Genomic DNA, 14,184 nt, shown 5'->3' on the forward strand with positions numbered 1-14,184 from the left:
TGACGTACAGGCTAGGGCGAGTAATGTTTCTCAATGTAAAAAGCTTGCTGCTATCCTACTACTTGACATTGTAAATCCCTAATGCAGTTTGGAGAAGGAAGCTGTTCCCTGGTGCATCTGTCAAACTTGTACTTTTCTCCTAAAGTTGTCATGGTTCAGACTGACTGCCAAGTGGCAAAAGTGGTAGAAAAGGAATTGGAAACTTCTCTTGTAAAAACATACACATGCACACACACTAACAGCTGGCAACAGGAACAACACCTTATGTTTGCTCATTACCCACAATTCTAAAGTAGTCACAGAGACTTAGGCCATAAGGGGCAAACATGTCTGGAGCGGTTGGTACTTTGGCTTAGTGCACATAAAGGTCACACCCAACAAAACTAAGCCCTGAAACCAACTTTGAGGCCAGATGTGCAATTGGTTTTATTCGCTGGAATGAAACATCCAGCACTCGAAATGTGATTCACAAACTGTTGAGTACAATACAAGCAAAGGAGCCTTACCCTGTCGCCCTTGATACCCATATCTCCCTTGAAGCCTGGGAAGCCATCTTCTCCCTAGGAAGAGCACAAAGGAGGCAAGACAGAGAGTTGAGGATGTAGCGAAGTTCGAAAGAAAGAGCTGGATATACAGATGTTGAAACCATTTCCATACACAGACTCAAAAGACAAGCACACACATACACACACAGAGTCTAGGCAAAGTCTCCTGTTGCCATAGAAACTCTTGATTGCTCTTTTTTCCTTCTCTACCAGCAAATTCAGATCAGTTTTGCAGGATTTCATTGAGATTATCATTAAGATGAAACAGTTCTTGCGAGACCACCACCACCATCATCATCACTGTTAATGTTCTGCATATTTCATACAAATACTTTAATCTCTCTCAAGTTCTTAGACTCTCTCAGCCAATAGTCTGAGCTCTCTTACCTTTTCGCCCTTGTGTCCTTTAAGACCGCGCACGCCGTCGGCTCCCTGGGATGCAAGAACAGACAAACGTTACAGGCCGACAGGGTACACCATGAGCCAGGAGGCTTGTCACCACCGATGTGATGATTACAGTTTCTGTCTGCGGCGGATTGTCGATGCCCCCCCCCCAAAATATGTCAAACGAGATATGGAGGATACACCTGTAGCTTAGAATGTAGCTGTAAAAGTATTTGAAATCTTCTCTGCTACTTTTCCTGGCCACTCATCTCATCTACCCAGAGAGCAGACACTTCAGACTTCAGCCATGTAAGTGTTACATAGAAGTCAAGCCACTTGTGACAGAGGAAGCTTTAATGATTAGATCAATCAGACCCTCTTGCTAAGATTATATTTGATGGGGTTTCTTTCCTCTTGGTTTTATCAGCTACTGTTGACAGCAGACGAGAGGGGCTCTGCCATGACTAACCTTATGTGATGTAAGATCTGAGACGATGACTTTCCTGTCTTAATCTTTGCATTATTATGATTTTTTTCATGTCTCTGGGATAAAACCAGATGCAACTGAACCAATTGAGACAGTTCCTCTTTCAAGGGAAGGTAATTTAGCAGGAAACTAGGTCGTTTGAACCTTAAAACGACAGCTTTTTACAACATCACACTCAGTTATAGGACAAACCGTGGAAATAATAACACAGCTCTTTTGCAGAATAGTTTTAATAAGATAATTGGCAACTATTAACCTATAACAGTTGTAAATTGTAGGGTATCACTAGCTGCTGATATTGCAAATTAAATTCATATTGGTTAATAATGATCTCACCTTCACGCCTCGGGGCCCAGGATAACCAATGGGTCCTTGAGGGCCAGCAGGGCCCTGGGGAGACAAATGTTTGGTGAGAGCTTGTCGCATACATATAATTACAGCACATACATGCACCCCCAGTACTAATGTTATCTACATCGATGCAAAACATTTTATGCAAATGTATCCTATGTAGGACAAAGGGAGGGGACAGTAACTTAGAAAAGTGTGCAAAGATTCAGAAAAGAACAAATGCAAGCTCCAAAAGTAAGAGAAATGAAATGTACCATGTGTCCTTTCTCTCCAGGAGGCCCTTCCTTTCCAGGGTGACCCTGTGAATTATCAAAAGAAATATTATTGCATCTCATTTTGGGATAATTACCACCATAAATACTACAACAACCACTATAAATGAGGGATTAAGTTGTAAAAGTATGGAAGCACGTATCAAACTGGAAAATTATAACAAGGGCCTTTAGAGTTCAATCTCATTTGGGGATTTTTATCCTTAATGCACAGTATTATGGAGGCACTACCGGCTATTACAGCGCTCTAAAAGCCAAGACTGCCGTTGTGGGAGTTCACAATACATTAAACACACACACACTGCACATGCAACTGCACGAACACACAACGCAGGACACACAAAAACACACAACTAATATGGATGTAGAGGATAAAAAAAGAAGGAAATTGATTGCATTCTCGTGAGACGAAGGAGCTCTGAAAAGCCTCTGATGTTTTTTTAGTGACGCGAGAGAGGGTGGATGTAGATACTAGAGGACAGAAATGAGGTTCAGGGAGGGAGTATTGAGACTGAGAGAGAGAATACTGCAGTTGAGGGAAGGTGCAACAAATGGATGAATAAAAAAAAGCTGAGTGTGTAAGTGGCAGAGAGCTATTTCTACCCCAAAATACTCTGAAAGCTACTAAAGGACCAGAGGACATTGTACGGTGTTCGCTCTCCTCTCTCTCTTTCACCATATCCCTCATTTTCCCCACCATCTCCCCGTGTCTTCTTCTTTCACTACAGTTATTCATATCTCACAGCCTCTCTCTCTCTGCCACTCTTAGGGGCCACCTGGTGCCTTCTAAGACACATCTGCCATCAACACAGGTTTCTTCTGCGCTGCCTGTGCAAAGATGGGAAAGAGAGTGTTTGCATGTATATGTCTGCATGTGGGTGGGCTCTTCTGCTGTTACACAGCTGCGGTGATGTGTTGAATCATACATATGCTTCAGCCAAACAATTATCTCTGTGTGTATTGAATGTGTTAAGTGGTTTTTGAACATTAAAATTTCATGTATAGCTTTGAAAAACTTGCTTCTCACTGTTATAACAATTATACTTGGGAAATTATTAAAAGCAGACAGTGAGAGTGATGGGGAAATGCTGTTTTACTTGCACAAGTTTCTTTGAATGTGCGGTATACTGCATGAACTCACCGGTGGACCATCAGCTCCTGGCATTCCTGGCAAGCCTGGCTTTCCAGTGGGACCCTAGTTAGAAGACAAGATAAGATGTTAGAGCAAATAAGACATCACAAAACATTGCAATCGAAGGTTATAGACATCATAAAAGTCTGTAAAAGCAAAACTAAGATTGCAAATGCAATGCTACCATGCTGATGTTTAGCAGGTATGTTAACCATGATCAACATTTTTGTTTAATGTGCGAGCATGCTGTATTTGCTAGTTAGCAATAAATACAAAGTAAAGATGAAGCTGATAATGATGCTAAATGAAAAGTCACTGGATCATCATATCACGACCCCGAGGAGGACATGAACGTTCAATGTACCAAAGTTAACGGTCCATCTAACAGATTTACTGACCCCCTCCATTGGAACACTGCCAAGGACCTTTTTTTTTTTTTAAATCACTATATCATCTAGTAAATCTGTTTTTATGATTCATGAACTGACTGCATCTTTGAACCAACATTTTCAAATAAATGATTCCATTCTGTTTTGCTTCCTCAAACAATGAGGAGAAACTTAAGACCTCCATTATTCATCCATTCCAGCTGTTCAATAATGAAGTGAATACCCTCCATATGGGCTGGCAAATGTGATTTAGCTGAAATTGGATTAAAATGTATCAGGATTAAAATCTGTCTGTACTGTCTACTAGGCACTATTTGGGCATGCGTTGCGGATGGGGATGCGTTTGCATAATAGTGTGATAAGCACTTGGAACTGAATAAGATAGCAACTTGGCTTTCTGCGCATGCAAATGAATAAGACAATTTCTTGCAGTTTTATAGATTTGGGGTCTGTGTTTATTCACATTTTATCAGGCTGGCAGTTTTTTCCTGTGGAGTTGCAGAAATGGCATGTTTCACAATATATTATGCAATGATCATGTGATGTGTTACCTTCTCTCCTGGAGGTCCGATGGCTCCTTGGGGCCCTGGAAGTCCCTGTGGAGGCAATACAAAATGCTTTAGAACCTTTCATTTGATGGATGGCATAAAAATCTAATGTCATACCACCTGTTCATCACTGACCTGGGCACCTGGGTTGCCTTGCTGACCAGGAGGTCCTGGCTCTCCTTGAGGTCCCTGAAGAAAAATGAAGAAAATTTTAGAAATTTGATCATACATACAAAGATTGATTACTTTATTTACTTGAGTAAAATGTCTTGTGTGTAGGTAAAAGTGATTTGTTGCTCCACATGGTCCATTAAAAGCAAAATGTTGCTCTGAACAGCTCCATTATTAACTTCTTATATCTAAATGGGCCATAACTGTTAGACAGGTAGCAAAACATCTTGCTCTGGCTAAAAGCAGAAGACACAAACACACAGCACACAGTCTCACAATTGCTTTCCAATTGAAAGAAACTGCTGAACCACAAACACAAAACACCATCCCTCTCAGATAACTGGCAATCAATTTGTTGCCCTGGTCCAAAAGTCCGGGAAAGCTGTTGATCTTCCATCTTTGCCTACTTGGATCATTCCCAGCAGAACAGACAAGCTGCTCCAGCCAGGTATTCTCTCATTATGGCCAGGTGCTACCAGAAATTGACCTGGAATGATACAACTGGCCATGTTGGACTGTTTGAATGGATCTAAACAGAGCCAGTCTATTTTTCATTATCTGCTAAGTATCCTCAGATTGTGCTGATATATGTGTGTGTGTGAGAGAGGGGGGTGGGGGGGGTGGCGTTTATGCGGCAATGGCGCAGATTTGAGGATAAAATACAGAGAAAGAGATGAAAATGGAGCATTGTTATGTTGTGCGCATTGTGGTTCTTGGTTTTATCTTGGAAATGGAGAATGTCTGATACTAAAAATCAACTCCAGCTTCACTCACTATGTTTCCTTTGGGTCCAGGGTGGCCATCCATTCCAGTAACGCCCTACAGCAGATCAGAAGAACACAACATTTAACTCATATACAGTAAAGGCAGGCCAGCACATCTGTAATACACTGTAAAACATTGTATTTTGGGTGAAATTTTAGCTGTTAAATCTCATTCTCAGCAGGAGACAAATTTAAAAAAGGTTGTCCGTAAAGCATATCTTGCCTACTGCGTCTTTACCATATGAATTTGAGTGCATGATTTATTCTATTTGGGATCTCTGTTCAAAATAATCTACTTGATTGATGGCCACTGTCCATGTTAAATTAAATCTGTCGAAACAATATAAACATTAGGTTAAAGCTTGGCTCCGCTGTAGACATTTGTCTGAAATGCTGAAGTTAAACTCAATAACATATGCTACTCTTTGTGTATGCTGTCTGAAATATATTGAGTTTTGGATTTCCCTATGGGTGTTATTTGCAGTGTCTTTTGTTCTTGTTGCCTATGAGGTGGCAAAAAATGAGTTCTGCTCTCTGAACAGTAAATCTATTGCATCAGCAGGGATATGAAGAGGTGAGGGGAGGGTTTGGGCACTCACAGGGGGTCCAGGAGGTCCCTGAGGTCCTTTTGGTCCCAGCAAACCACGAGGCCCCTAGGAAAAAGAAAAGGAAATGAGATTTAGAATAATATCACACCTGCGAAAGGACTGATGAATTATTAAACATGTTCAGCTAAATCAAGTTTCAAAATTATACTTCTGGAAACAACCCAACTTGCAAAATGTCCTTGAGGACATTCTACAGAGTCAGATAGTGAGGGGAAGCTGAAACCCCTTCTTTTTTTTCCTTTACTACACATTCATTCCCTACAGCTATGCCTATCAAACCTTGCTTTGAATTTCTGTGCATTGCCTTACAGCTACAGTTACCTAACGAGACTCATTGTTCGAGCAGTGTGGATTAAAACCAAAGTAGCACACCCTGGTGGACAAAATAAGCCATAACTACAGATATCAGGGGCTTTCTGATGGTTTCTCCTTCCCTGTCTTTCTCTCCCTCTGTGGGGAATATCCCGCCTGAGAGAACAGGAGTCTATTACAACAAGCTTGATGTGAGCCGTCTGCATTTCTCACCGCCAAAGACAGATTCTCATGTGCAGATGAGGCACTAGCAAAGCCTGATCACCAGCAGTGTAATTCAGAAAAAAATCCTCATTCATATGAATGTTAACAGTGGTCGCAGTCTGCAGATGATATATGATATTATCATCGGACCGCAGTGATATGATAAGAGCGGGCTCTCAGCTTTCAGCTCAGATCATGCAATCTCTCAGTGTGAGGCCTGAATGCTATTACATGTGATCACTCACTGGTTCACCAGGAAGTCCCCTAGGTCCGATCTCTCCATCATCTCCCTGGGAAAGAGAGAGAGAGCGGGTCAGAATGTAAGATAGACAGTGAATGTTAATGAAGGGAAAGTGAGGATGTGTGTGTGTGTGTGTGTGTGTGTGTTAAGTGGATCGAGCGATAACGGGAAAGCACAAAGAAAAAGCAGGGGACGAGGGGATCAGGTTGCATCAGCGGTGGGTAATGAGGATGGAGAGGGAGATTAGAAGCAGATAAAGGTGTGCAGAGATCAAAAAATATTAAGGGGAGTATTGAGTGAGAAAGGGGAGACGGGGAGAGCAGGTGGAAGTTAAAATTCAAGTGCTTGTCACAAAGGTGAGGAGAGGAAGTTCAACTCAGAGTAATCTAAATCTTTCTGCAGCACAACAACAGCAGTTAAATGATGAGATATATCAGACACAAGCGTACACCTTTACTTAGGCTGATAACAAAAAAAATGAAGGCAACAGAAAAAAAGAGAAACAAAAAACAGAAGAGGAAAACAGTAAAATCATGTGTTACCCTCTCTCCATCCTCTCCAGAACCACCAGGAGGTCCAGAGGGGCCAGGTTCACCCTAAAACAACAAAGCTTTAGATTTAACAGCAGCACACTTCAAATACAGCAAATACACACACTCGCTGCACCATACAAAGACACACTTTCCATAGCACCACAAAACAACTTACTCTGTGTCCTTTTTCACCAGGGAGTCCAGCCAGACCATCAAACCCTCTCTCTCCCTGAAAAGCAAAGAGATAAAGAAGTCACATACCTCTTGTACAGTCTGCAAAGAAACACTTTTAAACTGGCATTGTAAAATACAGTATATTGGAGTTCATCATGAATATGGTACCTTGGGTCCAGACTGTCCTGGCATGCCCCTGGCACCGTCAGATCCAGAGCGACCCTGTACAAACAGCGACAGTTCCATAACATGTCGGCTAACAGATCAGCAGGATCACTGCAAATACACAAGACTAAAATATGCCTAGAATATCTATATACACTATTCCGTATGAGTATATAAAATAATATGTTGTATGCTTTGCTGTTCTCATCTTGGTTTGTCTCATGCTTACCCTTCTGCCAGGCTTTCCAGTGGGTCCAGAGGATCCCAAAGGTCCACGTGGTCCCTGACGAAGAAAAATGGCACTTAAATTATACTCAGAGGCATTTCTTTATTTACTTTATATTTTCATCTTGGAAATAACAAAAACAAAGAGAGTTCCACTTTACTGTACTTAACTTTTGATCGTTAAAAAAATTATTTGCTTACTTTAATATGTATTCAGATGAAGTTTGCTCACATTTAGTTTTTTCTGCTTTTTGGAAATTTAAAAACACCATTTTGAATGTTTCTGTCTCATACCTGAGGACCTGCCTCTCCAGACTCTCCCTTCAGACCTGCTACACCAGGAGGACCCTGAGAAGGAAATGAATTGTCAGAGCAAGTTTTCAACTCAGCTACAAACTGTTGTATATTAATTTTGTATACTGTGCACTGCAATAACTGCCGATCACATTTTTTACATAAAATTTCAGTTGATCTTGACTGTACGTTTGGTGTAAGGCGATTTGAAATACATACCAAGGGGCCGGGTCTGCCAGTCAAACCCATTGGACCTGAAGGGCCGCGCATAGCCAGCTGGCCACAGAAAGGAAAACATTGGCAAAATGACAAAAAAATAACATAAAATGAAAATATTTCAAGGATTGAGAGATACTGTACATTTAGCTGCTGTATGATTAGTGTATTAGTGTATAGTGATAAAGTGTATTCATGTATGTTCATGTGTTTGTACATGATGTTTGTACAATTTGTACATGAATTGTGCATTCATGTGAGCAACTTGCTGGGTAATCAAATGTAACAATGATAATAGTAAAGGAGTATCAGTGATAGACAGACAGGTTCAAAACCATTCTGACATACTATATCACAATATTCCTGCAGCAAAGACTGGCAATGGAGAAGAAAACGTACCTAACTATATACACGTGATACACATATGATGTTGACTGCAGTCTGATGCGTTTATGTGTGAATTGTTACCCTAGCCTGCTGCATGATGGCTTGCATCTGGGCCTCCTGTGCTGATACAGCAGGTCCCTTCTGTCCAGAATCACCTCCAGCGCTGAATCTGAACTATGGAGAGAATCACAGATTGATGAGTCTTTGCTCCAGTGAAGATGATACCAGCACACAGTAGGCGCTGGCAAAAAGTAGTAATAGCTGAGAAAAATCAGGAATGACTAATGTACTTGCAGCAAAATAAATATTTTATTTAAAATACTGACTTCTATTCTCAACAATTTCTTCATTATTTCTATAATAGTGTCCACATCTTAAATCTATGCAACAGATGTTGAACTAAGCATCAGCTTCCAGCTGCGAAACCAGCACCATCAAAGGCAGCAACTGCAGGCTATGAGCTTTGAATTTTACTGGCATCTGGTGGGGATAAACCGGCATTGCACCATAGGTGAATATCCACCCTTGTGGTGCACCAAGGGTTTGTTCGGGCCAGGCATCCTGGGTCGGGTTATATTGCACAGTCCTTGTGAGGCAGACTGTCGGCTGGTTTACAGATGTGCAGCAACCCAGTGAAATACTGTGCAGGATTTCACCATCGCACAGTCACAGATGCTGTGTTACCAAGAAGCAAAACACAAACAGTTGATTCAGGGCTGAGTAAAATCTACTGCAGCTCACCTGCCATAAACCAAATGTATCCCAACACAACGATTGTGCAAATGCTGCAATTTCTTCTTCTGTCTACATTTCTGCTAAGTTTGATTGAATATTGGCCCTTCCCTCTGCTATCTCAGTAACAATCAAATATATGCAGCTATTTCTTTTTTTCTGCCTGCCAATCTGTGAGCCTTCGGGTCTGTCTTTGATTCTTTCTCTCTTCATCTTTTATGTGCCTTTTGTCATTCCTTCTCCAATATTCATTTCTTTACTGACATTCCTCTGCAACATCATGCCTTGAACAAAATGTTCTGCTACAGTAAACTGTGGACTAGCAAGACCATAGGAAGAGAAAAACAGTGGAGTTGGATTCTTTTTTCACTCAACATTAACCCACAGAGGATAAAAGGAAGATGCATCTCTAGTGAATGAATTTAAGTGGGCCATTTAGACAAAAACATAGAGTTAAGAAGCAAATTAACCCTGTCATATTGATTCCATAATTTCCACTGGTGAAAGAAGGGTGAAACAACAATGCATGTTTCTCATTAGGCCTGGAGCTTAAGGATCAGATTTCAAGTCATACTTTCTGCCAGTCGATACACCAGATCGACTGAAGTTCCTGTCCAGACAGAGCTTGCCACATGGCTCACCCAGACAGCTCTGTGGACCCCTGAAACCACAACTTCACATCTGTACAACTAATCAGATCTAACAGCAGCGGTTTCAGACATCTTCCAAGTACAAGGAAAAGAAAGTAAAAAAGGTAGACAGCGCAGGAAGCCATTAGCATGGCTGCGTAACTGTCGCAATCGAATCATTGGATGCAGCTGAAGCTACAGAGAGATCTGACTTCTGTCTAAAGCTAGATGGCTTAGCTTAGATTTTGACGAAAGAATGTGAAAGAGCTATGTGGGAAGAGAAAGTAATATAATGTAGATTTGAGTTCAGGGGTCAAAACAAGTGAGAGTGAGCACCCCAGGTAACAAAAGAGGGAGCATCATTGACTAAACATACCACAAGGGGCTGCTAAAGCACAGATTTATATTGCAAAATATTGTAATGTGAAAGACAGGTCGATTAAAAATGGTTTCAAAAGAAACCCCCTGTCATGACACTGTGGAAACCATGTTTGAGTTATTGATAAAACAGAAAGTCAAACAGATGCATCATATTCTGCTTTAAACAAAGCTAAACACGAATATAAAGCCACATGAAAAATGTTTTTGCGTGGGATTAACATGAAACCAGATGGCATTTCCAATTTTGCCATTTTTAACTCTTTTTTTAACAACTGTAATTTACTTACAGGCAGCATCAGGACAGTTCCAGGGGGTCCTGGCAGACCATCAGCACCAGGGAGACCAGGACGACCAGGAGGACCCTTAAACAGAAACAGACAACCATGAGTGAACAAATGCAGGCAGAAATGTGGATAATTTCTGTATTTTTAAAGCTTGTGAGTGTGACATCTAAAAACCCATATTTACCCTCTCTCCAGAATCGCCAGCACTGCCTGGTGGGCCAGAAGAGCCTGGAGGTCCAGGGAGACCCTGTTTTCAGCAAAAGATCTCATTTTACACATCTTGTACATACATAATGCAACACAAAGACTATTTGCTCCACTTAAGTTCTCGCCTTTATCTCGCGAAAGTGGTCACATATGGGAGGAAGGAATGCATGAGGCAATATGGGACAGCTTGTTGAGTTGTAAATCCTTTGTGAGGCGCTCTTTATTTGTCTATAGCTCAACGCTTGAATGGCTGGCCTCTGTGGGACTCCATCTGCAGGGTGTCAAGAGCAACTGTCCCTGAAAAACCTTCCTATATAAATAATTAAGTTCTTCAACATCTGGGTAAGTCCATATCTCCTGAGGGGAACTGTTTTGGCCACTCCCTTTGCGATAGGCAGCCAGGGATTTTCACAGCAAAGCACTAAAACATTTTCCTACAGCATTTTCCTATCCAGAGGACATAGTATAAACAGACAAGCAGAATGGGTGACATAAACCGTTATCAGATTTTATTTATCAACAGAGATTACAAAGAATAATGATCGAGAGGCGCAGAGAGAAAGAAAGGACAAGAAAAAGAGCAAAAACAAAATAGGAAGTTAAGAGGGAGAGACCCAGAGTGACACAAATTGAGACAGATTGACTTACCATTGGCCCTTCAGGCCCAGGAGGACCCTCCACTAACATTCCCTGTAACACACAAGCACAGAAATCATCAGATACCACAAGAGTCCCCACAACTATCTCATAGCCTCATTCACATGTACATGTACATACACTCACAAGCATATTCGACATCTGTTAACACAGAGTTAAGCATATCAGCTTTCCATCTCTAAGTCTTTGTTGAATTAATGTACATTCCTGCCTGTCATTTCAGTTATTCACGCAATGAATCCATTGAGAACAGGAAGGTGAACGCCTGCAGAGACACCGAGGCAAAGCCGCCCTCAGGTGATCTCATCTATCTGGACAAGCTGAAGGAAATACTAATCAAACTGAAGTGATCATTCACTTGTTCACACCTGATCTCTGATCATGCATGCAGCATACAACCAGTTTATGCATGTGTCTGTGCTTTGAAATATATGCAACGATGGCATCTTTTGGAATCATACTCATCCAAGAATGTTTCTAACACACACTGCACAGGCAGAAACAGCAAGCTATCTCAGCTCGGTGTGGACTCACGAGCATGCCACCTACAGATGCATTGTTGCAGCTCTGCGGCTACAGAGATATTGCTTTGTTAGTTTGCTCTTTTGGTAACGTTCTGGCATCCTGGTTTGATATGAGGACAGAAACGCAGACATTATCCAAACTGAATCTGAATTATGTGATCTCAGCATTTCTTACATCAGCCCCCGAGCTGTACCCACTGAGCATTTCCACCATAAAATTACTGCAATTGATCTTTGACACTCCCCAGGTTATGCCTTTGTTTTGCCTGCAGTTTGTGTGGTGTGAATGGGGCTAAACCTTGGGGAAAAGAGTGTGCATGTTCGAGTGTGATAATGTCTGTCTCATCTTTCTGCGTGTTTACGAGAGACACTGGCGTACTCAAACTGGTTCTCGATCATGCGTGCACACACACATGCAAACGGTCATTTAGGAAACACCCCTTTCTCCGCTCACATATAAACATGAAGACACTCAGTCACAGAGGCATGTATACTTAGTGGAGTTCAGTGACATTTGTTTGAAACAAAACAGCTGTAACTGAATTAGACAGATAAATTCTTTCTGTGTCTGCAAACATGCAAAAGGAGTTGTTTCATGTTACCTGTATAGTGTATATGAGTGTCTGAATTAGGGTTGGAGGTATTCAACCTGTTTATATTTTTAAAAAGTTTAGGTTTTTGGCAGAGAGGCAGGAAAAGTCTGCCTTACTCCCTTTTGTTCTCCTTGTATTCCTTCCCTGCCTCCATCTCCCCCATGTTTACACACTACCCACACTGTGTTTAGAGATTATTGACAATCCCTGCATGGCTGTTCTCCAAATGTTTATGCTGTAGTCCAGTCCAGGGATACTATGAGAGAGGAATGGTAAGCCCAAATGAGCGTGTTTGGCCTCGGGATTCTCATTCAGAGGGGAGGGGTAGATTGTGTTTACATGTGGATCATTCATATGTACTCGCAAATATAAACACCCTCGCATACACCTATGTGCACACAAGCACATGCCGCTTACATCTGTTGCTCAAGTATGTTGTTCAAATAGTGATACTCACAGGCTCAATAACAGCAGGCTCTCCCTTCTGTCCCTTTTCGCCACGAGCACCGTCGACCTACACACCAAACACAGAAACAAATAATCAGCCCCCCTCTTCTCCATCACCCTCATCATGCTATCCTCCTCAAGATCATGTCTTTGCCATGTATGTCCTTCCATTATTTTTCACCTGTTCATAATATTCATCGGTCGCAGCAGGCAGCACTTTGCCCTCCTTGTCGCGATAGTCCAGGTTTCCGTAGGTGTCATAAACGTCTAAATCGTCATAATCGGTGATGTGCTCCTCCTTGAACCCATCAAGATCCGTGTAGTCACCCTCGCCTTCCACGCCCAGGCCCGTTCCCGTGGCGATGGACCCCCCTGCTCCGGTGCCAGCGCTGGCCGATCCACCTCCAGTGGTGGAAGATCCTCCCACAGACGCAGAACCGCCTCCCACGGAGACAGAACCACCTCCGGCAGAACCACCCCCGATGGTGATGGTAGAACTGCTGCTGCTGCCTCCTCCACCACTGACATGATCTGTGGTGCTGCTGCTACCACCACCACCACTAATGTGGACTGTACTGCTGCCATCACCGCCTCCACCGATGTGAACTGTACTGCTGCTGCCGCCACCTCCACCAGTGGTGTAATGGCTGTCCACACCATAATCATATCCATCGCCATAATCATAGGAACCTCCTACCTATAGAAACACAAATACAATTATGAATGTATGTGGTTATAGTTAGCATTACTTGTTAGATGGTAAGATGAGAATTAATCATTCAAAGGGTTGTTAAAATGTTAGAACATGCACAACAACACAAAGGGCAAACCAAGGGGTGCTCCTTGCATTCCTCAAAAACAAGAACTGTTTAAGTGTTAAAATTATCCTTGTTTCACAATGAAAAAGTTAGTTACCATCCAAGTGCGATGGCGAAAAACCAAAGATGTTGAGTTTAAATGATGGAATTTGAACTGAACTACTTAACTTATAAATCGATACTAAAAGAAGTTGGAGATTTCTTTCTGTCAATTTTTTTTTTTTTTTTCCCCAAAGATGCAATGTTGGAAATTTCTATAAAAGTATTTACACCTTCATGGTAGCATTTTAAAAAATATCTAATTTGGCTTTGCTGCCCCCATGTGGATTGGTGGATTACAACATGAGGAAGCCCCTGCTGATGTATCCCACACGCGAGGGCAGGCAAGCCTCGCACGGTGTGTGACAAAGTAAAAAATTGGATTCAAAATGTTTTTAACAGCTTGTCAATAAATCTATTACACCTACAGGTCACACCAACGGCAATTAAGTGAGGATGTCAGAGCAATTA

General features: G+C 41.9%; 1 protein-coding gene across 2 annotated transcripts in view; it reads right to left on the minus strand.

Annotated features, from left to right (window-relative positions):
- The window catches only part of col5a1 (procollagen, type V, alpha 1), a 72,120-nt gene that overhangs the window by 22,850 nt on the left and 35,086 nt on the right, over nucleotides 1-14,184 (minus strand). For both annotated transcript variants that reach the window (XM_070851121.1, XM_070851120.1), the window contains exons 8-29: nucleotides 13,038-13,549; nucleotides 12,867-12,923; nucleotides 11,284-11,325; nucleotides 10,613-10,675; nucleotides 10,432-10,506; nucleotides 8,484-8,576; nucleotides 8,019-8,075; nucleotides 7,800-7,853; nucleotides 7,510-7,563; nucleotides 7,284-7,337; nucleotides 7,117-7,170; nucleotides 6,951-7,004; nucleotides 6,413-6,457; nucleotides 5,643-5,696; nucleotides 5,054-5,098; nucleotides 4,244-4,297; nucleotides 4,112-4,156; nucleotides 3,181-3,234; nucleotides 2,022-2,066; nucleotides 1,753-1,806; nucleotides 933-977; nucleotides 507-560 (exon numbers count right to left, since the gene is read on the minus strand). In XM_070851121.1, the coding sequence (XP_070707222.1) occupies nucleotides 507-560; nucleotides 933-977; nucleotides 1,753-1,806; nucleotides 2,022-2,066; nucleotides 3,181-3,234; nucleotides 4,112-4,156; nucleotides 4,244-4,297; nucleotides 5,054-5,098; nucleotides 5,643-5,696; nucleotides 6,413-6,457; nucleotides 6,951-7,004; nucleotides 7,117-7,170; nucleotides 7,284-7,337; nucleotides 7,510-7,563; nucleotides 7,800-7,853; nucleotides 8,019-8,075; nucleotides 8,484-8,576; nucleotides 10,432-10,506; nucleotides 10,613-10,675; nucleotides 11,284-11,325; nucleotides 12,867-12,923; nucleotides 13,038-13,549 (1,664 nt within the window). The remainder of the gene's footprint in view (nucleotides 1-506; nucleotides 561-932; nucleotides 978-1,752; nucleotides 1,807-2,021; nucleotides 2,067-3,180; nucleotides 3,235-4,111; nucleotides 4,157-4,243; nucleotides 4,298-5,053; nucleotides 5,099-5,642; nucleotides 5,697-6,412; nucleotides 6,458-6,950; nucleotides 7,005-7,116; nucleotides 7,171-7,283; nucleotides 7,338-7,509; nucleotides 7,564-7,799; nucleotides 7,854-8,018; nucleotides 8,076-8,483; nucleotides 8,577-10,431; nucleotides 10,507-10,612; nucleotides 10,676-11,283; nucleotides 11,326-12,866; nucleotides 12,924-13,037; nucleotides 13,550-14,184) is intronic.

Source organism: Pempheris klunzingeri, chromosome 19 (genome assembly GCF_042242105.1).
Source record: "Pempheris klunzingeri isolate RE-2024b chromosome 19, fPemKlu1.hap1, whole genome shotgun sequence".
NCBI lineage: Eukaryota > Metazoa > Chordata > Actinopteri > Acropomatiformes > Pempheridae > Pempheris > Pempheris klunzingeri.